Source organism: Monodelphis domestica, chromosome 8 (assembly GCF_027887165.1).
Source record: "Monodelphis domestica isolate mMonDom1 chromosome 8, mMonDom1.pri, whole genome shotgun sequence".
Lineage (NCBI taxonomy): Eukaryota > Metazoa > Chordata > Mammalia > Didelphimorphia > Didelphidae > Monodelphis > Monodelphis domestica.
This window is the reverse complement of record NC_077234.1, coordinates 192,359,207-192,385,974: the sequence shown is the minus strand read 5'-3', so window position 1 is coordinate 192,385,974 and position 26,768 is coordinate 192,359,207. Positions and strand designations below refer to the sequence as shown.

General features: G+C 38.2%; 1 protein-coding gene across 2 annotated transcripts in view; it reads right to left on the bottom strand.

Annotated features, from left to right (window-relative positions):
- Positions 1-26,768, bottom strand: part of UXS1 (UDP-glucuronate decarboxylase 1) — a 143,903-nt gene that overhangs the window by 44,514 nt on the left and 72,621 nt on the right. For both annotated transcript variants that reach the window (XM_007501194.3, XM_007501195.3), the window contains exons 5-8: positions 22,089-22,149; positions 17,218-17,398; positions 3,446-3,550; positions 642-701 (exon numbers count right to left, since the gene is read on the bottom strand). In XM_007501194.3, coding sequence (XP_007501256.1) covers positions 642-701; positions 3,446-3,550; positions 17,218-17,398; positions 22,089-22,149 — 407 coding nt within the window. The remainder of the gene's footprint in view (positions 1-641; positions 702-3,445; positions 3,551-17,217; positions 17,399-22,088; positions 22,150-26,768) is intronic.

The following is a 26,768-nucleotide window of genomic DNA, read 5'->3' as shown; positions in this document are numbered from 1 at the left end:
GGATGGCAAGAAAAGGGTTCGTCAGGAGAAGAGCCTTAGAGCTATTGGAACCTTGGGAAGGTATGGTCATTAACATTCTCCTCCTGCTTTGCTTATCCAAGCCCTTTTGCCCTAGGCTTGGGGATGGTGAAATCTCTACTGGGGATACCCTAGCAGACATAGTTTAAAATCATGTTCTTTCTGGCTACAAGACTGCTTCTGGGGTGACTGTCAAGCCTTCAGAGCCTCTTGTCCGTTTAACAAATAAATGTTTCTCTCTCTGTTGCTAATGCTAGCAGTGACAAAATAATAATAATAAATGCAGGCTCCTTTTTATTTTTAACCCTTAGCTTCCATCTTGAAATCAATATTGTGCATTGGCTCCAAGGCAGAAGAGTGGTAAGGGCTGGGCAACGGGGGTTAAGGGTCTTGCCCAGGGTCACTGAGGTCAGATTTGAACCTAGGACCTCCCCAGCTCTAGGCCTGGCTCTCAATGCACTGAGCTACCCAGCTGCCCCCCAGGCTCCTTCTTCAGATATGGATTCCATCCTTCTGAGATGGAACCTCAGAATTCCAGCATGGAATTTTCCTACCAAATTTAGGAAGTTTTGGTAGGGATGACTCCCACCCTAACCTCAAGGCACAAGTTGCCCCCATCTTACCTCCATATACTTCAGAAGTGGAGGCCAGAAGAAGACGTGCTCCAACACGTTTTGCCAAGCCTAAAAATGGGAATACATAAAAAGAACACCATGGATTTTGATGGTACAGAGTTGGAAACTGACTCCAGAAACATCAAGATAAACATTTTTGATATTGAAGTCAAGGAAATGCTGGTTACAAAGTGTTTACATGACAAGATGCAAAGAGACCGCATAGAGCAGAATCAAAGAGGATTCATGTAAAGTTGGGGAAGTGGTGGTTCATTACTAGGGGAAAGGCCATTTTGGGAGAAGGCAAGCCCTTTTTGACTAATCTTGCTTCAAAACAAAACTCCTTTTATATCCATCCAGAACTCAATGTCCTGCTCTTGTTCTCTCTGTAAGAACAACATGCAACCCCATACCAGTCAAGGGATATTAAGGGTTATATTCTTTATTTTTGTTGTTAATTTTTATTTTCATCAATTATATGTAAAAACCATTTTTGACAATTGTTTTGTGACATTTTTCTATTCAGATTCTCTCCCTCTCCACTCTCTCTATGGTGATAAGTAGTCTGATATAGGTCAGTGCTTTTCAGGAAATACCTATTTCCACATTCCCCATTAGACTTATATTCCTGATGGAGAGAGACACTATAACTCCTAGCTCAGAACTAACAGGCTTATGCTGCACCCAAGGCTAGTGATAAGGCACAGAAGAGGCTGGAGCAGTCTCCTCCATTTCACAGCCACCAAGTAGACATGGAAGTAGACAGAGAAAAGCATGCCATGTTATCTGATCTACCTGGTATCTGTAGAAGGGACTGATACCTCCTGCTCAAATTCCTTTTTTTTTTTTTCAAATAAGAATATGAAGTGAATAACAAAACAAAACAAAACAAAAAGTCCTTTTCTATTCATTTCCCCAGGGAACAGAATGGTGAACTCCATTTCATGACAGGTGGTTCATTTTTCAAAAAGTTAGCATTTTTTAGCTGGCAAGGCTCTAATTTTTTCTGGCTACAGAGGACACTGACCACAAGGAGAAACCAAGTGAGACAATCACCTGAAACTCATAGCACATTAACTAAGCCCAATCTTTCATCAAGAGGCCTCAAGGTCCATTTTCCCCTGACTGCTCTTACTAGTATCCACCTCACCCTTTTTGAGGCAGAAGGCCCAAGGTCCAAATTCTAGTTCTGCCATTGGATACCTATGTGATCCCGGGCAAGTCAATTAGTGTTGTTTCGACTAGAGGGCCTGAAATGGAATGTGTATTTATATTTATTTTGTCAATACTTTCATAATTCTTAATTTGCCTCCCCCCCCAAAATACTTTAATAAAATAAAACCATAATTAAGGAATTTTTTTCTGTGGCCATTTGTTTAGGAAATCCAAGTGTTTGAAAACTTTGATGTGTCTTTTTAAAAAGCAGAATAAACATCCACATCCAGAGAAAGAACTGTGGGAACAGAAACTCAGAAGAAAAACATTATCAATCACATGGTTCAATGTGGGGGAGGGGTGTGTGAAAAGATCACTCTGGCAAATATGAATAACATGGAAATAGGTTTTGAACAATGATACATGTATAACCCGGTGGAACTGCTTGTCAGCTCCAGGAGGGGGAAAGAGGTGTGGGAAAAACCATGAAATTATGGAACCATGGAAAAGTAATTTTTAAAGGGAGAGAAATAAACAACAACCTTTATTTGATCACTATATACATTAATAATAGAGCTAAGCACATTTAGATATAAATGTGACTTTACAAAAATGCTAACCTTATCTTTCTTCTGTAAAAAAGGGCACCAATACCCCCATTAAAATATTTTACTGCTAATATATATCTTAGTCTAGAATCAGGTAAAACAGATCAGTTTCGACCTACCTGTTCTAACAATCAGACAGTTTCTCCTCCTCCACTTTAAATAATCCCCATTTAACACCCACACATCCATGGCACTGTGTCAATCTAGATCTGAGGCTTAAAGTCATGAGTACTTCTTTGCAATTATAAGATGGAAGGCACAGGGTTTGTTTCTGGCACTGGATAGTTTCTCTAATGATCTGTAAAGTTGTAGAGGGCAAAGGGATGGCTGAGACTACTTTCAGAGGCATCCCCTTGAGGGCAGACACATGCTTTTTAAACCCTTACCTACTGTTGGAGAATGGAAACTGGGTCCTGGTTCCAAGGTAGAAGATGTAGCAAAGGCTAGGCAATTGGGGGTAGGTGACCTGCCCAAGGTCACACAGCTAGGAAATGTCTGAGGCCAGATTTGAACCCAGGCTCTACCAACTCTGGGTCTGACTCTTCATCCACTGAGCCACCCAGCTACCCTAAAACCCGCTTTTAGAATGCTGGTATGTTGCTCCACTGTGAAAATTGTTACTTAGTAAGAAAGACACTGTAGTAACATAAGGATGATAGGGATTATATTAGAAATAAATTAGTCTTAGAAAATAAGCCAGCAGTCAAGAGTGCTATCTACAACATAATGAGGAAAGACATTTCATGCCTGAGATAAAATCCTGAGTCAGAACACATAGTGTAGTGGGGCAGCTGGGTGGCTCAGTGGATTGAGAGCCAGACCTAGAGATCCAAATGTGGCCTCAGCCACTTCCTAGCTGTGTGACTCTGGGAAAGTCACTTAATCCCTACTGCATAGTCCTTAATATTCTTCTACCTTGGAACCAATCCACAACACTGATTCTAAGACAAAAGGTAAAGGATAAAAATAAAAAAGCACAACCAAAGTACATTCAGATCTTGTTAAATAAATATGTCTAATAAAAGAAATAAGTAATTAATTTCAACTTACCCAACATATTTAATGTACCAATTGTGTTGGTCTTTAATGTCTTGATAGGATTGTACATATAGTTTGGAGGAGAAGCAGGAGATGCTAGATGATAAATCTGGTCCACTATGAGAGAGAAAATGATGAAAACATAATTTCCAGAGACCTATAAAAATCTCAAGATTTTACAACAAAGGTTTCATTAAGTTGGTTAATCCCTTTGTCCAGACTGTACTTTCTAATATTTTATTAGTCATAAAAATAACTGTTTACAGAGATGTTTTACACAAAAAAGCAGGCAAATATCACCAACCAAAGCTTACTGAGTATGTTTGTCATAAAGTCTTGTTTTCCTGAAATTGAAGTTAATTTGGATAATGAGTATTTTTGGATGGAGTAATCTTAAACCCAATTAAAATGTTTGAAACAAAAAGTAAAATGATTTTCCAGGAACAGTAGTGGTCACTTGTATATAAAGAAAAGTGTGTTTTCAATTCGTGAAGAAAAAGAGACAAGCAAGTAGACATAAAAGGGAAAATAATTTTTATGTAATTTTAATCTTTTCTTTACCCAAAAGGGGAGATGTTGCGATTACTGTTAGGAGATAGGATGACTTATAAAACTATAAATGCCAAGGCCATTTAAATTCTAATGTGTTCCACTCTTTTATTTGCTTTTTTTCTTACAAGCTTATTGATCCAATAAATCATCAACTACCAATAATCAGAAGTAGTTCCTAGCACAAATCAGTTAGGATTTTGCTGCCCTACTTTCTTTGAGGGCAAATGACACTGATATAAATATATTTATTTGGATCCCATCAAACAACAGTGGTGTTAAGACTCAAATTGAAAGGCATCCTGGCTGCCACATACTGACTAAGAAAACTACAAATTAACACCTATGCTGCATTATTTTTATTATATTTTAATCAAATTCCCAGTGGCACTTGTACGTTTTGTTGGCCAGATCCAGTAGGCTGATTGTGAGTTTGACACCTCTGATCCTTCCTTATTTCTAATAGCACCACCATTACTCATTCCCTCTTATTAGAGTATCAGTGGCATCTTGGCCTTCTCTCTTACTCCTCTTGTCCCCTTACTGACTTCTAAGAGCTTTCAGAATCTCTCTTCCCCCACACCCCACCAACTGTACCCTCCTGAATTGAGACTTCTCAATATTTTATCCCTGAAGTGTGCTGTACTTTTCTATAAGTGGGCTTCTCTTTGTCCAATTTATCCTAAACTGTGCTGCCAAATTAAGCTTCCTAGTGTACAGTTTCTGATCACCTCACTTCACAATCACAGGGTCATGGATGGAAAGCTTGAGGAGGCTCTGAAAATCCAGCTACTTCAACAGCCCCCTCCTCTTCTTGTAGAAACTGAGTTCCACAGAAATTAAGTGACTCCTCTAAGGTCACACAGGTAGTAGGTCAAGATTTGAACCAAGGTCCTTCAACTCCAAAGGTGGAGCTTCTTCCATTGCACCAAGCCTTCCTACTGACATAAAGACTAACAATCCAAACCTTTTATCCTGGTGCTTAAGGCTATGCTATGGCTCCAGCTTCCCTTTCTAAACTCTCAACACTGCTCCCCCTGACCATAAGCCACCCCATGAAGGTGTCTCTCTGGCTTTCCTGTCTCTATTCATCAGCTTCACTTCATCCACTCCTATTTGTTCCAGTTGCTCTTTTACAGTGTGTATGTACCTAAAGTATTAGTGCAATTTGAAGATATGAACATTTTAAATTGCACTAGGACTTCAGGGACGTCCTGTCTTAGTAGAAATGGCAATTGCAATGAAAACAGAAATGACATTGAATTCACTGAATCATATCCACCTTCTCTCCCTCCTCCCCGCCACATAGCAATCAACAACAACAACAAAATTACAATCACTTCTAAAAATGCTCTTAATCTCTGAAATTGCCTTGTAAATAAATCTACTGTTTTGGGGGACTTGAAGTTCTAGGCTTAAAAACACATCTCTTGCTACAGCGGTGATTACCATATGCCACCTGTTTATCCTCAGATAACAGAGACAAATAATAGCTCCATAGTCAGGATGCAGGTTTCTATCATGTCTTTTCTGTTTTCTCTGTTTATTACCCTCTATCTTATTTTCCTGGCAATACTAGATTAAATTACATTTTATATTCTGAGAAAAAACTGGCAGATATGACTGCAGAGCCACTGTCAGTGATCTCTGAAATATATGTATGTACGGAGAATTAGAAAGGTTACCACAACCCGTGAGAAGGGCAAATGTCTAGGTTTAAAAAAAAAAAGAGCAAGAGGCAAGAGTCTATAAAACCGTAAGCTAGTGATTGACTTCTGGTAAAATTCTAGGAAATATTCTAAAGAAATTGCTTGTAAGCATTTAGAAAAGAAAGCTCTGCTGAGTAAAAACCAGCATAACTTTGTGCAAACAAGGCAGGGTTGTTCAGAGGGCAGAGCAATTAGGGCTTTAATTTTTGAGACTTCACTGCTTTCAGCAGTGTAGAAATAAAAGAGCTTAACGTCTAGTGGGGTGAATTCCTTCTCTACCTATATACACACCTTGCCAAGTGAGGAGACTTTTTGTGCCATTTGTTTCAAGCTGGGCATAACTTGTAGTATTTGCACAGGTGCAAAAATTCCTTGTTATAATTTAAGACAAACCAAGTTGTAAAAGACTTCCCCCTCCTTTCCTTCTCTACTATGTGGCGAGGCTGGAAGATAGGGGAAATGCTGTTGACACAGTAATCCAGTCAAAAGTTGACAATGCCATGTCATTCCTGTCAACAAAGTGGAGGTCTGTGGATTAAGTAATAGTACTTTTTGGATCTGGAAATTCCACTGGCTAGGTGAATAAGAATAATTTGAAATTCCAAAACAAAAAAGCAGTCATTAATTGGCTAGGGCCAAATTTGCAGGTGGTCTTCTTTGGAGCATCCAAAGGATCTGTCTTTGACCCTGTGCTCTTAATCATGTTTTATCAGTAATTAGATGAAAACATAAATAGCATGCTTGTTAAATCTTCAATAACACAAGGTGTGGAGAGGTAGTTAGCATACTGGACCAGAGTCAAGATTCAAAAGGAACCTGGCAGGCTAGAACGGTGGGTTATTAAATTGAATAAAATAAAATGCAAGAGTGATAAATGTGAAAGTTCTATGTTCAGATGAACAATTTCACCTTCAAAAATATAAGATGGAAGAAATATGGTTAGACAGCCATTGTTATGAAAAATACCAGGGAGGGGTTCAATGGTAGAGCACAGTCATGTGATTGAGTAGCCCCAAAAGTAAATGCTATCCGAAGTTACACGGAGAAGAACTTAGGGTTCAGAATGAAGGAGATTCATATAGTATTACTATCAAATCTTGGTCAGATCACATCTACGACATATCACATTTTAGAAAAGATACAGATCAGCTACAGTTTACCCAAGTAAAGGTGACTACAATGGCCAAAGGATGGGAGACTATGCCTGCCATATATGTTATCACTTGAAGCAACTTGATGTCAGCCAGGAAAGGAGACTTAAGAGACATGGTAATTATGTTCAAATGCCTAAAGGATTACTGGGTTAACTGCCAAGACTTGTCTTCCCCTTTTTGTCATGCTAACTGGTCCAGAAACCAAGCCAGGGAAGACTTAACCTTTACATGTTCCAGAATTCTAACCCTGAAGTCCCTACTAAATTGAGTAGGGGATGCCTCAGTTGTTCAAGGCCCAAAGCTCCGGATATTTCATTCTCCAGATTCCTCACAAACTATCACACACATATGTATTCTTTGACTATTTCTTGCCACCTACATGGTACCTCCCCTCCCCTTCTAGTTGTGGAACATAATTAAATCTCTCATTGCTCCTAGAAAGAGTATACCAATTTATTTCAATTTCAAGATAAGCCTCCCTGGCTATATCTCCTCTATATATGCTGTCTTCTATTAAAATGTAAGCTTTTAGAGGGAAAGACAGTCTTTTGTATATGTACCTTGGGAGACTGGCACATGGGAAGTGCTTAAATGTGTTTTCATTTGTTTATTCAGTATTTGGCTTAGCTCCAGAAGGCTGAGGAAGGGAAAATCTCTTGTCTGAGTGGGAGTTTTAGGACTGATTTATTTTAAAAATTTTCAACCATTAAAGTTGTCCAAAAATGAAGTGAGCTGACTCTATTGAGTTTCCTCTAATTGGAGGAGTGTCAGGGAGGACTAGCACCTCTGGTGTGAGGGCTTGCCAACCTCTTTTTAGGGATACTTAATGGCAAATATCTATCACCCAGCTCTCATATGTGGCTCCAAGAGGCTAAGCCATGGTAAAACCCTCTTGGCATGCAGGCTAAGGGTAACTAGCAGGTCTCAAACTTATGGAGGCTTCTTCCCCAAGCAAGTGAAAACTTGTAGTATAGGTGAATGAGAACAACTTGTTCCAACAGCCATGTAGGCAGCTGAAGCAGACCCTGTGGAGCGCCTGGGGCTTAGTCAGACACCAAAGACTGTAAGGTCATTCCCTCATTCTGGACCTTGACCAGTTGTCCTGATTTTTGTCTTGCCACTGGTCTTGGATGACTCTGGAAGAAAGAGTGAGGCTGATAACTTTGTGCACTTCTGCCTCATTTAAATTCAATCCATGCACATGTCAAGAAATCACCCTATGATGCCACTGGTCCTCTTCAAAAGGAAGTACAAATGTCTCTCTAATTGGAGGCCTCAGGGAAGAATCATTTTAGAGGGAAGTAACCCTGGACAAGTCACTTAATCCCATTTGCCCTTCTGTCTTAAGAGCTGCTACTAGGAAAGAAGGTAAGGGTTTAAAAAAAAACTGGGAAAAGCTTCTCAGAGAAGGTAAGCCTTCAGCTGGGACATGTGATTATTCAGAAAAATATATTTCAGAAGAGGTCTTCTATGGCAACAAGAGCCTGATGAGGTAGGCTCTCAATTCCTGAATTCACTGGCATGCTAAAGAGACCAGCTTAGGGAGGTAGGATTGGCATTTGAGAAAGGAAGGCTCAAATTTCCTTCCATTGGCAGCATCTGTAAAATATATTTTGGCTTTTATGAATACTCTTCTCAATTCTTTAGGTCAACATTTCCAAACCACACTTCATGGAATTCTGGCATCGAGTGCAAAGATGTTGATGTCCAATATATTTTTAACCTTGAAGATATTTACTATAAAATTAGGTATGCACCAAAATTTTTATAATGCAAAACTCTTTGATCTATCATTTAAGAAAAATTTAACTTTATCAATTTTGCTCTAAAATTTTCAGGAACTTCTTTTTATTAAGGGTTTCCCATCTTCTTGGCACCTACACACCAACTTTATAGGATCCCTTATCTCAGGCTACTTTAGAACTGGAAGGGATGTTTGCTGTCACATAAACCAACCACCTTATATTAGAGAAGGAAGCCGAGGCCCACACAGGGTCAGTGACTTCTCCAAGCTGACACTCTGAGTGTCAGAGGTCTCAGGTCTTCTTATTTAGAGGACTGCAGATCTAGACCCAAAAAGTACCTCAAAGGACATCAACTGATACATTTTATAGTTGAGAGAACACGAGTTCTGGTGAGTATAATGAGTTGCTTAACATTATACAGGGAGGAAAATGCCACACCACCATGAATGTATTTTGAGCCCAATATTCTTTGATGGTCAAATTAGTTTGGGATGTGCTGTTCAAATGTGACGTAATTATAAAGACAAAAAATCGGCAGTAGCAAGGTGGCTCAGTGGACTGAGAATCAGGCCTAGATAAGGGAGGTCCTGGGGTTAAATGTAGTATCAGATATGTATGTAACACCGAGCAGCTCACTTAACTCCATTGCCCAGCTTTTAACACTCTTCTGCCTCAGAACCAATATACAGTATTAATTCTAAAGCAGAAGCCAAGGGTTTAAAAAATAATAATAAAAACAAAAATCGACAGGACTACACTTTAAATTTTTTTTTTATTTAATTAATTTACAAGGTCAGTATATCCAATATGATCATTATCTCTGCTGGCTAGAATTATCAAGAGGATGTTAAAAAGTCAAAGCTGAAGACAAAGATTCTGGAGAAGGCTGATTTTATGGATATATTTTTAAAAACTAAACATCAAAGAAAGGCTTCCCTATATTTCAAATTGGCACAGCCAAGGTTTTGTTTGGATCCATTTACGCCTCCTCTAGAAATCTGTGAGCCATGAAATATAACAGAGCTCTTAAGCTACCCCTCTAGACTAAACAAAGGGCAGAACCAATTTTCATATGAAATTCTTGCTCATTTAAAAACCCAGAAGCCAGTCCACAAGCAAACTGTTAAGACAGGACCTGCCCAAGCAGAGAACGATATTTTGAAATGGGACTTTTAAAAAAAATCAGCCCAATAGAGTTAATTGAATAATACTTTTTTCAGTAAAAAATATTTTATTTTATAATACTTTTTTTTGAGTAAAAAAAAAGGGGGGGTGGGCCATGAGCTTAAGAACAAGTAACAGAAAGAAGCTCTTTAGAAGAATTTAACTTCTGCTTAGATCTGAAGGCTTACAATGTGAATTTTCTAACAGACTGGCTTCATCCAAAAGCCTTTTCTGACTCTGAGACTCCATTTGGGATTTTAGTGGCAAAGATATTGGAGTGATTTGTCATTTCCTTCTTCAGCTCATTTACAGGCAAGGAAATAGAGGCAAACAGGGTTAAATGACTTGTCCAGGGGAGGTAAGAGTTGAATTCAAGATGATAAGTCTTCCTAACCCCAGGGTGGGCACTCTATCCACTGTGCCACCTAGGTACACATTCTTTTGCTTAGCTTTATAGATAATTAAAAGTAAATTTGAATAGCAAACATTTGGGTTTCATCATAAAATTAGTTTCCTTGACAATGTTTCAAGTAAATATCCCACATCATTCTTGCTTGTTATGCCTCCCAGGTGCTCTCAATTTAGAATGAATTGGCAAAAGCCTCTAAAAATTACCACCAGTGTTTTTTTTTTCTTTTTAAACCATATTTTCTGTCTTAGTAACAATGCTAAGACAAAAGGGCATGTGCTAGGCAATGGGTGTAAAGTATCTTGCTCAGAGTCACACAGCCAGGAAGTATCTGAGACTAGATTGGAGACCAGACCCTCCCATCTCTGAGTCTGACCCCCACTTCCACCAAGCCCCCTACCATGAGTCTTAATGATAAACCTTCATATATAATTAAGGCAGATCTAACAGCTTTGGCTTTCTTCCCACCCTACACAAAGCAATTTCCTTCTGTTCCTATAAGAACTGACTCTAAAAGTTTCTTGATATTCTGTATAAATGACTGAGGCTGGACTATTCTTGTAAGATATTATAATGGTAAAGGTTCCTTTCCTGTAAGTGTTAGAGTAGATAGCTTCTCAGGTCCCTTCCAACTCACAGATTCTGTGATTTAGGAATGAATATTAAATACATTTCACGTGTTTAAAGGAATAATGCATGCAAAGTTAGAAAGGAAAAGCAGCAAGGGAAGTCTGCTGGGAAGAAAACTTTCCCCTAAATATTACAATGGTGGAAAATGATTAACAAGCCAACCTGGAGAACATGGGCGACCCATCGAACCATACGCCTTCTTGCAGAATAAGTCTATGGCGTCATCTGTGGAATGGCAATTTTTCAGCTAACACTATTCTCATCCTGATTTCTCAGTTCCCTATTTCATAGCTTGGTTGTAGGCAGAACGATAAGCCACTGCTGATACTCCCTAACTACACAGAAGGCATCCCTACAGCACTGTTCCAGAAAGCTTAACAAATCAATTTTTATCCAACCTATTCAAGAAGAATGAGAGTACCATGGAAACAAATGTTTTTGAAAAAACAATAAAAGCCAAGTGATTTTTGATAGGTAGGTGGTACAGTGGATAGAGTTATAGCTCTGAAGCTGGGAGGACCTGGGTTCAAATCTGTCCTCAGATACTTACTAGCAATGTAATCCTGGGTAAGTCACTTAGTCTTGTTTCACTTGATCTTAGAATTGAAACAGGATTTAAAAAATTTGTTAAAATTAAGTTAATTATAATTTAATATAATAGTTAATATTTATTAATATGATATAATATTTAAAATATAATTTAATAATATAATAATTAAGTTAATTAATAAAATTAAGTTTAAAAAACTTCATTTGATCATCATCACGATGCTGTGAGATAAATACTAGTATTATAATTGAGAAGCAAAGTGGTACAGAAGGAAAGACTGGCTGTCTTTGGAGTGAGAGAACCTGGGTAAGATGTTTGCTCCTTGGGCAACCTAAGCCTGGTCACCACCTCAGTTTTTTTTAACTGTAAAATGAAGGAGTTGGGCCAACGAATCTCTAATGACCATGCAATCATTATTTTACAGATGAGAAAATTGAAGCTCAGAGAAGTCATTTGACTTCTGCTCCAGTGATATGATGACTAAGTGCCATATATGGGACTAGAACCCAAAATGCTTCTGATTTCAAACTCTTCTCTTTCCACTGACGCTGACACTTCTCCACTATATCTTCCTATTTTTTTTCTTTTCTCTTTTTGTTGTTTTTGATGCCTCTTTTCTTAGATTTTTGTCTCCTGTAAATTCCTGGAAATGGGCTTTTTGCGAAATTGTGGAAATTATTGCTAATCTTGCTCTTCTCCTTAGAGTACCTAGCTCAGTGAATGAATATGCAACCTTTCTTTTCCAAAGTAAATTTCTCTGCCCTTGTAGATAAAAGGGGGGGGGGGGGGAGAGGCAGTTTTACCCCAAATCCTGTCCTTAAAAGGACATTATTATAACTCTGGTTGATGAATTAATCTCTTAAGGGATTATGAAGAGGAGAAATGAGAAAAGAAAAGAAAAAAAAACCCTTTAAATTATCAAGGAAGGCTGCTCCAATGTTAGGACTAAATCATATTAATAACAATGAACTGGAATGTAAATAAAGCAGCAGTGCTAACTCTGCCAGTCTAGAATTAGCTCCATACCATGTCAACTGTTTATATTTCAGCCTGCAATAAAAATGAAAAATGAACCTGAAGTAGATGGTGGGGGGATGGGGCCAAGAAGGAGGGAAGGATGGAAGTGGAAGGGAATGGACAGGTATGTACCAGTCATTTGCTACAAGTTTCCTTCCCTCCAATGCTACTGACCGCTAAATGAACCTTCTGGAAGCACTGCCCATTCGCAATGTCTGGTAATTTTAGCTAGCAAAATTATGACCCTCAGGGAATGAAACTGAAGAATTTTAAATTAGTTTAGTTAACCTCTTAAAGACATGCTCATTTTTACCTTTTCACAGAACTGCTCAAAATAGTTCAGAAAACACTACAAGAACACAGGAGTTTTGTTCCTTTTGTGTTAGCAAGTGAAGGGGAGGAGGCAAGGAAAAACGGATGGTGTGGACCACACAGATATGAGAGGTATGCCTTGTGGAGGTACTGCCAATAATTCTGGGGGGAAAAGGCCTCCCCATATATGGACTATTTGTGGTTTCTTATAGAGTACACTGTAATACTGGCTGAAGTCAATGCAAACAAAGCATTTTATTAAAATCTGGAAGGAAAACTGCAAAAAACTTAGAAGGGAAAATTCTCTGAGTATCCCACCAGAGCTACTGTTCAGAATGTGAGGACAGTAAAATCGGCTTATTTCCTATCATACAAGGAGAAGACACACATAAAAATAGATGGTCTCTTGTGCAACACCCCACTGATTCCTCTCGGCTGAAAGCCTCAACTTGGCCCCCGTGCCAGAGGCCATTAAGGCTCTAGTCAGACATCCAAACTACTTTACTTCCACAATGATGGCATGAGGGCTAATTAAAATTAGAAATGTCTTGCCCCCTGAAAATGAGTTAGAAAACAAGAACAGTATAATATTCTCTCCCCATCCAGTAAGTTCCATTCATGAATGGCTGAATGTAAAGTAAAATATAGTACTATATATTTTTCTTTTTTATATTTATTTACCAATTTCACATAATAACAAATTTCCACTCAAGTTTTCCTAAATTATGTGATCAAAATTTTCTCCCTCTCTTCCTCCAAGCAGTACTATATTAAAAATAAATACAAGGAGGGGGACCCTCCAAACTCAGCACCTTCTCAGATAGCCCACTAATACAGTAGTACCACCCACAGAAGAATATACACATATCTATGAACATACCTAGATAAGAACCAGCATGGTGTCATCAGGGATAGAGCTGTTTTTCAGTCGTTTTCAGTCATGACCCCATTTGGGGCTTTCTTGGCAGAGATTCAAAAGTGGTTTGCCATTTCCTTTTTAAGGAACTTTTCCCCAGTGACACAGCTGGTAAGTGTCTGAGGTAGATTTGAACTCAGGAAGTCTTCCTAACTTCAGGCCCAACATTCTAATCTCTGAACAACCAACTGCTCATGGCTGGAGAGCTAGCCTCAGAGAGAGGACGATCTACATTTGAGTCCCACCTCTGACATATTCTGGCTATGTTACCCTGCACAAACCACTAAACCTCCCAGTATGCCAGACATCTATTTAAGACTATGTGTTGAAAGAGAATGCTCATCTAAATTAGTAGGCAGTTTCCTCATCAGAAATTACTATTCCTGAGTGTCCAGTACAAAAATTGAGAAAACACACACACACACACACACACACACACCCCTCTCCATTGTTGGAATACCCAAAGCCCCACAATAGTCTGGAGAAAAAAAAAAAGGGAATGTCCCTATCTTTGATAGCTTGTAAGGTAGTGGAAAAAAATAAGTTTCTATTGGCAGAAAAAAGGAAATACTTTGCTAAGTCATTAGATTTATGACTGGATGGCATCCAAGGTCCCTTCTAGCTCTTGATCTATTATCCTATGTATTTGGCATTGCTTGATTTCAAATCAGTTAATACTTACTTCACGCCCATTAAGTACAAAAGGGACTGATGGACCACCTGCTGGTGACTGGAAATCTTCCCCCCCCCCCCAACACTTGAAGGGACTTTCTGAAGAGAAACCTAAGCAGACTTTACCTCATCTCCTGTTGCTCAGGGGTGATTCATTCTCTCAGGGGGCTCAGGCTGCCAAGGCCTGAGTTCCCCCCAAACACAAGGAGGGTGGGGGAAAGGGTTTAGATAGAGATAGGGACCCCCTTTACCCACTTTTCTTTTCCCATTCCTTACTGCCAGTTATTCCTTTGTATTACCTTGATTGAGTTGACATTAAAATAGTTATCTGTTTCCCAAGCTCAGTGTGAGTGAACAGATCAAGGGGAGACCTTTTGGTCTTGAGTAGTGGAGGGGGGACAAGAGGGACAAGAGAGAACCTTGGAGAGCAGCCTTAGATAAGAAGGGAAGGCAGAAGGGGGAAAATCTTCAAACTCCCTCACCTCTCTCTGAGCCAACCCATTACATCTGCTGTCTCCTCCGAACCCTGCTTTGAGAAGAGAGGTTCTCTCCTTTTTCCTCTCAATATTGAAAGACTGAACCCCTCAAAATCAAACTAACCCCTCCCTTTATAATACACATCTTGTATTTTTTGAGATCTACAAACTTCATGAGAGAGCACAACTCAAATTCTTAAAGTATTATATTATGGTATACTTGGCAATTTTATTTTTGGCCTCCTACATTGAATACTGAGGTATTAATAATCCAAGCCTTTCATCAATATTCCTCTTTATATTGACCCCTATTCCTCTCATTGGTCAACATTGGAATAGAATAAGATTCAAGAGAATTACTTTGGTTATTTTGGGACAGCTCTAAAAATATTTCTTGGAGAAAGATAAGAACAAGATTTAAAATATTTGGACATTATGTCTTTATTTTGATCTTTCTATGATCTCTAGGTCCAATGTCTATAGTTTACTGTAGACTAAATGTATCAGTCTCTCTCTAAGAAAATACAATTCTAATGGCCAACATCTCCCATTGTATTCTCATTTACACTTCCATTTGATCTTAATATTCTCTCTCATTATTAATTTATATCAATTCTGAAGATGAGTGAACGAGTAGACTTTCCCATTGAACTTTTATCACTCTCTACTTATTGTCTATCCCTGACAAACCAAACAATTTAACATTCTCAAACTCATTACACTCTCTCATGTATGTATTTTTCTTTGCTATCCCTTCATGCCTGCAGTGGCCTTGCGCTAGCCCTTCCAAACTGCCTCCACGATCCATTTGGTAAAAAACCTTTCCCTTTCCTCAAGACCCATCTCTAATTTCAAATAATTTCTTCATTTTCACATATCTTATAAAACTGACCCTAACCTTTCCTATCACCTATTAGCTACCTGTTCTTTCAAACAAACTTTTATTATTCTTGTGTTTGTCTCTACTATATTATAAACTAAAAAGAGGTACTATATACTATTTTTAGGGGAAGAGCTAGCTATGTCTTTTTCATCTTTGAATTCCCAACAATGAGCATAGGTCAGACAATGGCATCACTGAACTCCCAAACAAATGGTTTTAAATATTTACCATTCTGCACTCAGTCACCAAAACTTTTCCCTACCTAGCAAGGTTCTAATTAAATCTTTCTTCTTTTCTGATTCCACACCAAATTCTTAGTGTAGCTATGGGCCCCTTTGTACCACAAGGAGACAAAAGAAAAAAAAGAGAAATCTATATAATATCTTTGTTTTTGAAACATCATCGTTATAACCTGTGAGCTCTAAAATCCCAGGCATCTTTTCATCTACAAATGGGCTTCATGCATGGGTGAAGGACATCTTCACAGAAGAATTAAACAAGTACTCTGCTTTGGATGTGCCAAAATGAAATATTGTAATTGCTATCTCATTAATTCAATTTATGAACATCAACAAAAATCCCTAAAACTTTTCAAGGCTGAAGAATGTTTTTAAACATGCTTACACTAGTTTTTGTGAGGGGGAAAAAAGGATTATAAAAAACATCTTGTTAATTACACATATTCTTTGGAATAAGATTTTCTTCCTTTATCATTCCAACCCCTCCCACCTCAATGAAGGAAAGGAAAAAAAGAAAACCACCAGCTGTCAAATAAATCTGAAAGCGCTAACTTTTTGTTAACTATGAACATATTTCACTGTACCATGGCTGTGCTTAACCTACAGAGAACACTAATCATTTGTTGGCAATTACTGAAAGAAATTGAAAGTCTTCTCTAGGACATATCCCAAACCTCAATTTCTTTCAAGTGCTGAGAGAGAGAGAGAGAGAGAGAGAGAGAGAGAGAGAGAGAGAGAGAGAGAGAGAGAGGAGAAACACCTTTTTCACTCAAGTGATCAAAAAATCAAAAATGCATTTTTCCCCTTATTTATAACACATGAACTGACCATAAAACAAAGCAAATGGAACAAGAACTCACACAAGTAGCTGAGACATCAAATAATCTGAATCACCTCAATACTTAATTCTCTTCTAAACATTATTGATAGGTTGCAATAGTCAAGTCTTACATGACACACAAACCTACAAATTTCAGTCTACCGGTTATTTGATTAAATAATCACAAATAAAAAAAATTATTTCATCATAATTTTATAATTACTCTATTAACACCATATCAAAAAATGTTTTAAGTTTTTACTATGTGCCAAGCACTGTGCTAGGAGATTAGAATGCTAACACAAAGAATGAAACAATTCCTACTGTTGAGAAATGTATTTTCACAAAATATGGTGGTGAGCTATTTAAAAATAGCCTCTTCATCATTAACTATAAGTATAACTTTAACTTGCTTACATTTATTAGCAATTAGCAAGAGGACAGGTTGCGTGGATGAACACACGGGAACATCAATAAATATTTTTCAAAAAAAGAAAACTCTATCCAGAAGTCTAACTATAGGACACATGTTTACTCACCTTCAATGTAGAGGGGCTCTACAACATCATGGTTAATTAGCTCAAAGTTTTCATGGCCGATCCAATGTTCCACATTTCTTTTCCTGCCCGTAAAGAAGTTGTCCACAACTGTAACCTCATGGCCATCCATCATTAGTTTGTCAGTAAGATGAGAACCCACAAACCCTGCTCCTCCAGTTATCTGCATTAGGACAGTTTGTATGAAATATTTACAGAAAACACCAAAGAAATCAGATGAAAACAGATTTCACAAACTGGCTTTTGCAGTTGGCTGGGGATGGGGATGGGATGGGGATGGGAAGGGGGAGAAGTGGAAAGGGAAGATGGGAGGTAAAGATATTTCAGGTAATACCTTTACTTCTACTCCAGAGCAAGCAAGCATAAATATCTCAAAAATCTCTAAAACAACCAAAAGACTTTACTCAGGTAATAATTCAAGAAGGTCACTGTTACAAATTCAAAAATATCTTTCTCTTATAGAACATTATATCATGACAGTTACTCTGTTTACATGCATAGCCTGAGTAATGTTGGGATGGCATACTAAAGGTAGAAGCCCTAACAGAAATATTTTCATTAGAAAGCAGAGAAATGGGCATGGTATGAGTCATTGAATGTTTGTGCTACATAAACAGAGGCTTCCATTTCAAGGAATTCACAAAGAAAAAAAAAATTAAGAGCAAGTTGATAAGCAAACAACAAGAACTATTCATGAGGTAAAGACCTAAAAAAAATAAATAAAACTGCTTCTTGGTTATCATCTTGACAGTAAGGTAAATCCTATATAGAATCTAACTATGTGCTGCTTAAAAAGTGATATAATTATGTAGTTACTGTGCTGTGACAGGGCTTCGGTAATTACCCATTTCCTAAAATTAAAAGCCACCAGAAACACAGAGTCAATTCCCTTCAAAATACTTGAATAAAAAGATGTTATTAAAACCATATTGTGTGTGTGTGCTTGGGGAGGAGGTGTGGGAGGGAAGTAGGGGCAAGATAGGCATCAACATAAAAAGAAATGTAAAATTACTGTGTTCTACTCATTTCCATTCTATTGTGGAACACTAGTTTCATTCACTCCATTTTAAAATTCCCAGACAAAATTTCTAGGTCATCTCAACCTTCCTATTCTGTGCAATATCCACCCCTTCTCATCTACTCATCCCTCTCTCCACCCCACCATCTCTCCCTATTCCTCCTCTCCCCCACCCCCCCAAAAAAAAAGCTAAAAGGTAATTTGGTATAAAAGAAAGAACACTGATCTTGGGGTCAGAAGATTTGAGACACTTCCTAGCTTTACAACTACATGTTGCAGTATCAATTCTTTCTTCTGCAAAATGGGGGCAAAGATAGTCATATTCCCTACTTAACATCTGTTTGGAAGGAAAAAAAAATTTAATCTCAAAGCATTACATAAATGTCAGCTATTTCATGATGGTGATGAGGAAGAGCAGGCACACCTAATAGCTATGAAAACACATAGCTTAGGGTGCCTAGCTGCCTCCGTGGATAGAGAGCCAGGTTTAGAGACAGGGAGGTCCAGGGTTCAAAGCTAGCCTCTGACACTTCCTAGTGATGTGACCCTGGGCAAGTCACTTAGCCCCCACTGCCTAGCCCTTACTCTTTTACCTTGGAAGCAAGACTTAGTATCAATTCTGAGTCAGAAGGCAAGGGTTTTATTAAAGCACATAGACTCATGCAGGCACACAGAGTATATTCATTTTTCTAAGCCTTAATAAATGTATATTTTATGAATGATTTAGAATTATCATTCTTAAGGATAGGAAGTTTGATTGCTTATGTGTTAGAATCATAGAACAATAGAATGTTTGAGTAAAGAAAGAGATCAAAGGATAAGAGTTCCAAAGGGTCTTAGTGACCATCTAATCTAGCCCTTTTATTTTATAGATGAGGAAACTAGGGCTCAAAGAGGTTAAGTGACATGTCCAAAGTCTCAGTTATAGTACAGGGTCAGGGTTTGAATCTAGGTCTTCTGAATCCAAATCCAGTCCTCTTTACATTGCCCCACAGTTTATTTCACCATGTGCCATGAAGGGTTTTAGAGGACAGATAATTCAAATGGGGCATTTTACAGAATGAGAAACTGAGGTCCAGAGAGGTTAACTTTCAATTTGCTTAAATATGGTCACTATTAATAAAGCATTCATGGTACCTTTAAGAACCATAGAATTATATTGTTAAAAGAGATAAGATCATCAAAGCAGAGATAATATTCCTCCCTGACTACCTCATAGGATAATACAAAGAGGAAATGAGGTAATGCATATAAAAGCACTTTGTGAACCATTAAGAGATGCACAAAGTGTCATTATCTAGACCTGCATATGAAGAAACCAAGACCTAAAAGTCAGGTGACTGGGGTTCTGGGGCAGGGTTACTTCCACTGCCCACCACTAGGTATAGTATATGACCATCAATCTGCGATATGTTTTATCAGAATTAGCTTTACTGGTTTTGTTGTTGTTGTTATTTTTTTAAAGACAACTGGCAAAGTGATTATTACTAGGAAAAAACACTACCCTTTAGAATAGAATTGCTATTTTTGTCTCACACTCTCCAAGTTCACAAAGTGCTTTTGCACTTATTACCTCATTTCATCCTCATACCCACCTGGTGAGACAGTCAGGACAGGAATTATTATCTCTATTTAAATGATCCTAGAGCCTTTTTCAATTCTGTCAAGTCTAACACTTCCCCAAAAAATGCTAAAAGAATTGTGCATCCAAGACAGTGCAGAATTTGGAGTCTGATGAGCTGGAATCAAATCCTACTTCTTGGGCCGGCCAATTATTTTCTCCAGACCTCAATTTTGTCTTATTTAAAGTGAGGGGGCAGGGCTGGTAAGGGTAGGGGGCAGCTGAATTAGTCTCTATGGATTTCAGTATTCTCCTATGTGAACTCTGTGTGTGTGTGTGTGTGTGTGTGTGTGTGTGTGTGTGTGTGTGTGTGTGTGTGTGTGTGTGTGAGTGTGATTATTCTCTCCAGCCTTAGCTTCTTCCTCTTTAAAATGGATTAGTTGACCATAAAGGTCTCTTCTAACTCCAAACCTATGATCAAAGTCGTTTAAAATGGCTCTTTTCACAAACAAGACAATGAATGGATATTTACCCTGTAGAGAAGGGTCAAGGAAAAGAAAGAATATGTATTAATCACGTGTCAGGCACTGTGCTAAGAACTTTAGAAATACAATCTCATTTGATCCTCAAAATAACTCTGGGAGGCCGGTGCTATTATGGTGACCATTTTACAGTGGGGAAAATAGAAGCAGATAGAGGTTAAGTGACTTGCTAATGAATGTACAGAGTCAGACTTGAATTCTGACTTTCCTGATTATAGGTCCAGTGTTCTATCCACTGTATCACCTAATTGCCTTGTAGTACACCATCACCATAGTCTCTGCATCTAAACTACAAGGAAAACAACCTAGAACTTGAACCCATGAATTGTAGTTAAGAATTATACAGGCTTGCCTCCTGCATTTCATTATTTTCAGTAGTGGTATGAAATTGTGAAAAGGTCCCTTGGCCTTGGCAGTAACCCACCAGAGTTGCTTTAATGGAGTAGTTCTCCTCTATCAGGAGCATTTAGAGCTTTATGTTACTTAGCTAGGTGGCCAGAATATTTTCTTCTTATCATATTCAGCCCATTAAACAAGCATTCCTAATAAAAGGAATACAGATAGAAGCTGAGGGCTTCCGGAGGAGGAAAAAAATTCACCAAGAAAAGGAAGTCAACAATGAATAAGGAAAAAATCTTATTGGTAAAATTATCCAAAGGTAGCAGCAAGAAAAGGCTTGATATCTTTTACACTGAAAATTGGATTATGAGTTTACACAGCTTTGGGTGTTTTCCACTTACAAACTCCAGCTAATGCATTAATGCTAATGCTTGTTCAGGGTGCCAAAAGCAACTAAAATGCTTAAATTCAAGGTGGCATTTAAATGTGAGGTTGCTCAGCAATAGGAGAAAATGGTTTAAAACCTCATCCTCCTAAACCACTTCTCCGTATGAAATTTTCAACATAGCCTCCATTAAAAGGGCCCCAAGTTTTGGTGCTGAAGAACTTGTAAATTAAAGGTGCATAACCATTTCAGAAACAGTAAGTCACGCTATAAATGGTCACGATGATCCTTAGAGCTTAAACTATCATACTGAGCTTGAACTCCCATCAGATGAACTTCTATCTTTTCTCACAGTTAACATAGCCTAAGGCAATTGTTCTAGAAATAGGAATTCATTACCTTACAGTTTTCTGTAAAATAATTCTGCTACCATTCGTTACCCAGTGATCTTTGCTACACCATTTATAAATAAAGGCTTTCCCAAAACCATTAGTACTTTCTGTAGAACCTAACACAAGACTATCAGATGTCATGATTGTGCCATTAATCAGAAAAACTGAGCATCCAGACCAATGGCTATAGAAGACTACAGACTAATTGCTCTGTGCCATTTCATCATGGGTAACTCCATTCAGGCTCAGATGGGACCACAGATATTTTTGGTGAGTTGTAAAGGGAGGTTTTGACTCAACACACTCTTAGAGAGCTAACACTTGAAAGAGAAACGTCTAGTTTGCTTTGGGTCCAGGCTATGTGACTTGACCAGAAAAGGCAGGAGGCAACCAATCTGTCTGTTGGAAGAACGAGGATTTTATGTAAAGATGGCTTATGTTTGCTATAAACTGGACGATTGCTAACACTGAAACAAAGCTCGTACTAAATTCAATTTCAAGTATCCTAAAAGGGAAGGGTTATAATTCACAAGTCATCAAGGATCATAGATTAAAGGATAAGGGAGTTCCTTCATTAAAAAGAACACTGTGAACGAATAAACATATGCAAACTTACCAAAATTCTTTTTCGATCCTTTTCTGATAAAAATTTCACTGGTGGGTACTTCTGGGTGAAGCTACAAATTATGAAGATACACAAAGAATGGAAAAACAGAATTAGGAGTCACACTTAGCAAACTCTAGCAACCAATCACTAACAACAGTTCTTCAGGATAATCATGTTCTGCTTTCACCCTTGGTCCTAATGTGCAATGGGAGGGCTGACACAGAGCACTTCCTGGAATGAACCTACAGTTCTTTCAAACCACAAGATAAATACTATTTAAGTTGCTGGATCACAAACAAATGGGGCATGACTTTGGGCTCTACCACACACAAGAGGCAACAAATTTAAACAGGGTTAATCTGCAACTGAAGTTGGCCACCTACACATGATACACAGCAAAGGTAATCAACAAGAGAACTACATACTAAAACAATTGCAAAACCAAAGCATTGTTCAAGCCTCGACAGGAGAAAACAGCCAGTCATCCTTTTTCCAATTCTTGGAGCAGGGAGAGACATCAAGTTGTATAGGACAAAGACTTGAAAGAAATATTTCTTTCCATTTTTCTAAATGTTAGCTCTCTCCCTGTAATTCCTCCAAGCTCCATGTTTATTTGTTGTTAAATAACAACCCCAACTTCATCTTTTCTCTTTTCCCCAGACACCATTCAGGTCACATGGGGAGTCAGAAAGTCACAGAAGCTCCTCTCTTCCTGTAGTTTCAGCTGCCCCAGAGATGCGTTCCAAAGTTTGACCGTTTTTTTTTTCCCATCATAGAAGCCTGAACTGCATCTCAGAACAATATTTTTAAATGCATAAAAGAAAACACATAGGATTTGGAAGGAAACCAATAGAGCTGGTTTAAATAGTTATCAAAATGAGGGGGAAGGGGTTTACAAACCTGGGTTAAGAATCTCTTGCTACAGGGCTTGTCCTTCAGTGTATGTCTGTGTGCTTACATACACATAATCAAATTTGTGTATACACACAAACACATATTCATTCACACACAGAGTCTTGGACAGAAAATACAAACACTATAAAGTTGTGTTCATAGTTAAAAGAAAAACTAAGAAAACAGACTAGATCGATGATGGAGAATTCCACAGTTCCCCAAATTCCTACAGAAGCAAAGGGATATCAGTACTGTTGTGGCTATGAATCATAGAAACCAGAATCTGAGGAATTAAAAACGAGGATCATGGAGAAGAATGTCAGACTTATGAGCAGGATATAATATATAACAAATAAGGATCTTGAAGGTGAAGAGGAGTACATAATGCCATCAGGGAAACAAGGGCTCCAAATATGAGGGAAAATCATAGGTCAATGGCATGTCGAGTAGAATCCTTATGGGAGAACATGGGCCACAATGATACAGGATGGGAAGGTATATAGGCGTTTAACTATGTTACCAGGGAAACAAGGGCTCTACAGGTAGCCTCCTAATATCCAAAGAAACCAAAGAAGGTTGACAGGATGAGGTAGAGTCCCTATGGTGAACCTAAGGGAAGACATGGACCAGAATGGAAAGAATGGGAAAGATACAAGTAGGTTATAAACTGCATTGCTAGAGAGAACTCCCAAAATCAAAGAGACCACATATCTTCTTCATATTTGACCAAGACATTTCTATTTGGGTGTCCTGCGCTCAATATATATATATATATATATGTTTCTATTTCTATTTCTATTTCAATGGCTACAAATTAACTCCAGAATCAAATACATAATTTTCTGTCTTCTAAAGTCCTTCACAACTTGGCTCTTCCTACCTTTCTTACACCTTACTACCCACCAAATAATCTATGATCCAGAGACACTGGCATCCTTGCTGCTGCTCACACATAACCCTCCATCTCCAGTTATAAAGATTTTTTGATTGGCTGTTTCTCAGAGCCTGAAAACTCTCCCTCATCTCTGCCTTCAGGCTTCCCTGGATTCCTTTAAGTCCCAGTTAGATTCCTACCTTCTAATCCCCTTTAAAGCTGCTTCTCTCCTGTTGATTATTTATAATTTATTCTGCACATATCTTGTTTGTACATAGATGTTTTCATGTTGTCTACATTACACTGTGAGTACCTTGAGAACAGGGATGCTTTTTGTCTTTCCTTGTATCTCTAGAGCTTAGGCACAATGAGCTTAATAAATGTTTACTTACAGATTATACTAAAAAAAATCATAATTTCTCCCTTATTTTAGGAGAATGCCTATAATGATTTTCCCCCTTTATTTGTTTTTGAAAAAATCCTTACCTTCCATCTCAGAATTAATACTGTGTATTGGTTCTACAGCGGAAAAATCGTAAGGGCTAGGCAATGGGGGTTAAGTGACCTGCCCAGGGTCATAGCACTAGGAGGTATCTGAGGTCAAATTTGAACCCAAGATCTCCCATCTTCAGGATTGGCTCTTAATCCCTTGGGCCATCTAGTTGCTCCTTCTAATGATTATTTTTAAAAATTATTATTTTCGTTACCTAATTCTCTCCTTTCTACTCCCTCCCCGATCCAATGAGAAGACAAGAAATATCATACACACACTAATGATGTTTAAAAGCAATAGAAAGGCAAACAGCATACAGAATACCTGGGCTTTTGTGAGAGGAATCATTTTATTTCCAAATTAATGACCTGTAATGCCTCCAGGAACACTGGTTCCACTCTGAAGGGCTTTTGTTTAACTGTGTTTCCATGCACAACAGGCTTTTTAGCAGCATGCTCCCAGTATCCCTGGCTGTATGCATGAAGAGAAGAAGGAATGAGGGTACATGCTGCCTGTGGCAATGGGCTGACTACACACCTTTTCCAGAAAAGAGAGAAAGTAAAAGGATAGGATTGCCCAAGACAACCAACACTTTCAGTACCAGGGCAGATCATAGTTTTAGAACTGGTGGGGAAAGTTAGGGGTCATCGAGTCCAACTGTCATTCTATAAATAAATTTATTGTAGCCTAGAGAAATGATATTTGACTACTTTGTTAAATGAACAGAAGTAAAGAGTGATCATTTGAGAATAAAGTCTATAAATGATATTTTTTTTTACTTTTCTAGAGCCATAACATAACATGTTCAATTGGAAGGGACCCTAGTTTTGATGTGTTTTTTCTTTTTCTTTAAATAAACCCTTACTTTCTCTCTTAGTATTAACTCAAAGACAGAAAGGCAAGGGCTAGGCAAACACAGTTAAATGACTCACCCAGATTATCTAGAGTCACAAAGATAGGAAGTGTCTGGGGCCAAATTTGAACTAGGTCCTTCTAACTTCAGGTCTGTGTTACCTAGCTGCCCCAGCACCTAGAATCCTAAGACTTTTCTGTTACAAAAGAGTAGAAGGGACTAGATTAGCATCTAAGTGTCTAAGTAGGGTAGAGTTTTTTCCCCATTCAATCTCATTCTCCTTTGTTCTTTTTGTATTCTAATCTTAGGATTTAAGTTAATGTATGGAAAAAAAAGCTAGAGCCTCTTACTATTCACTTCATTTTCCCTCCTGAAAACTGCTTCTATCTTTTAAAGGACAGGGAACTGAAGGGCTTCTGGTTAAGAAGGTGACTGAAACGTAATGAAAGGTTTAGGTCTACAGGTAAATTCTAGCAAATACCTGAATCAGGGGGAAAAAATAAGGTGCTTTTTCTAGACCAGAACTGCACAAAAAAATCCAAAGCATGTCCAAGTACGTAAATGGGCCCGAATACTGTCAGCTCTGAGAAAAAGATTATGCTAGGCAAGCCAGCATAAGCTACTATAAATGGTCCCGATGGCCACTAATGCTCTAGGGAAAGGCATAAGGGGAGGAGCAGTAAACCAGCACACACTCCAAGAATAGTGGGTGGCCTGAAGGCAGAAACTGGCCCTGGCCTGTCAGAACTGAAGCAATGTTCAAAGAAATCTTTCAGAGTGTAAAAATTAAATTTATATCTCAAATAATAAAAATATTTTATTTTCTTAGGTTTATTAAATGATCATTAGAAATCAAGGAATAAAGAAGATACAAAATAAAGACCACGTGCCTGTGGCTGGTTAGCCATTTTTTAAATCCTCACGGGGCCATTGTGATTTGGGGGACTTTGTTACTTCTTTGAATGTACATTGTCTACTATGTCCCTGTTTTATTCTGAAATTCATTTTTTACTCGCACATGGCTGACACTGTGTCACTGATTATAAGCTACATATGTTTATTTTTAAAACTTTTATTGTTTTTTTCTTGCATGTGCAATATACTATTTCAGTTTTTTTCTTTTTGTATTTGAAGCACATTCTTTAACTTTTTTTGAATTTGCAGGAATATGTTTAAAATATATTTGCTATATTATTAATGAATACCCAAAAGCTTTCGAATATGGAAACCTGCTATTTATTGATAAATGTTATGGGACTTTGCTTAATGATTCTGTCTGATTCCAGGAAAAGGGAATACAAAAAGAGCCATTGAACAGTGCCAAAGAAGCACAAGGCTACTTGCATGGTGCCAAAGAGCACAAGGTCAAAGAGACCAAACCAATCCTACTTGGATTGATGACATTCTGCCCAAAGAGTACAAGGACTTGAACCTAGTGTGAGACTGGAGGTTGAAGGACTCCAACCAACACCCCTTGTGAAAAATATGAAAGTTCCATAACAATTGGCGGTTCTGGCTCCCCTATCCCTGAGAGTGAAGGTAAAATCAGACCAGGGAATGATACTTCCCTATGAG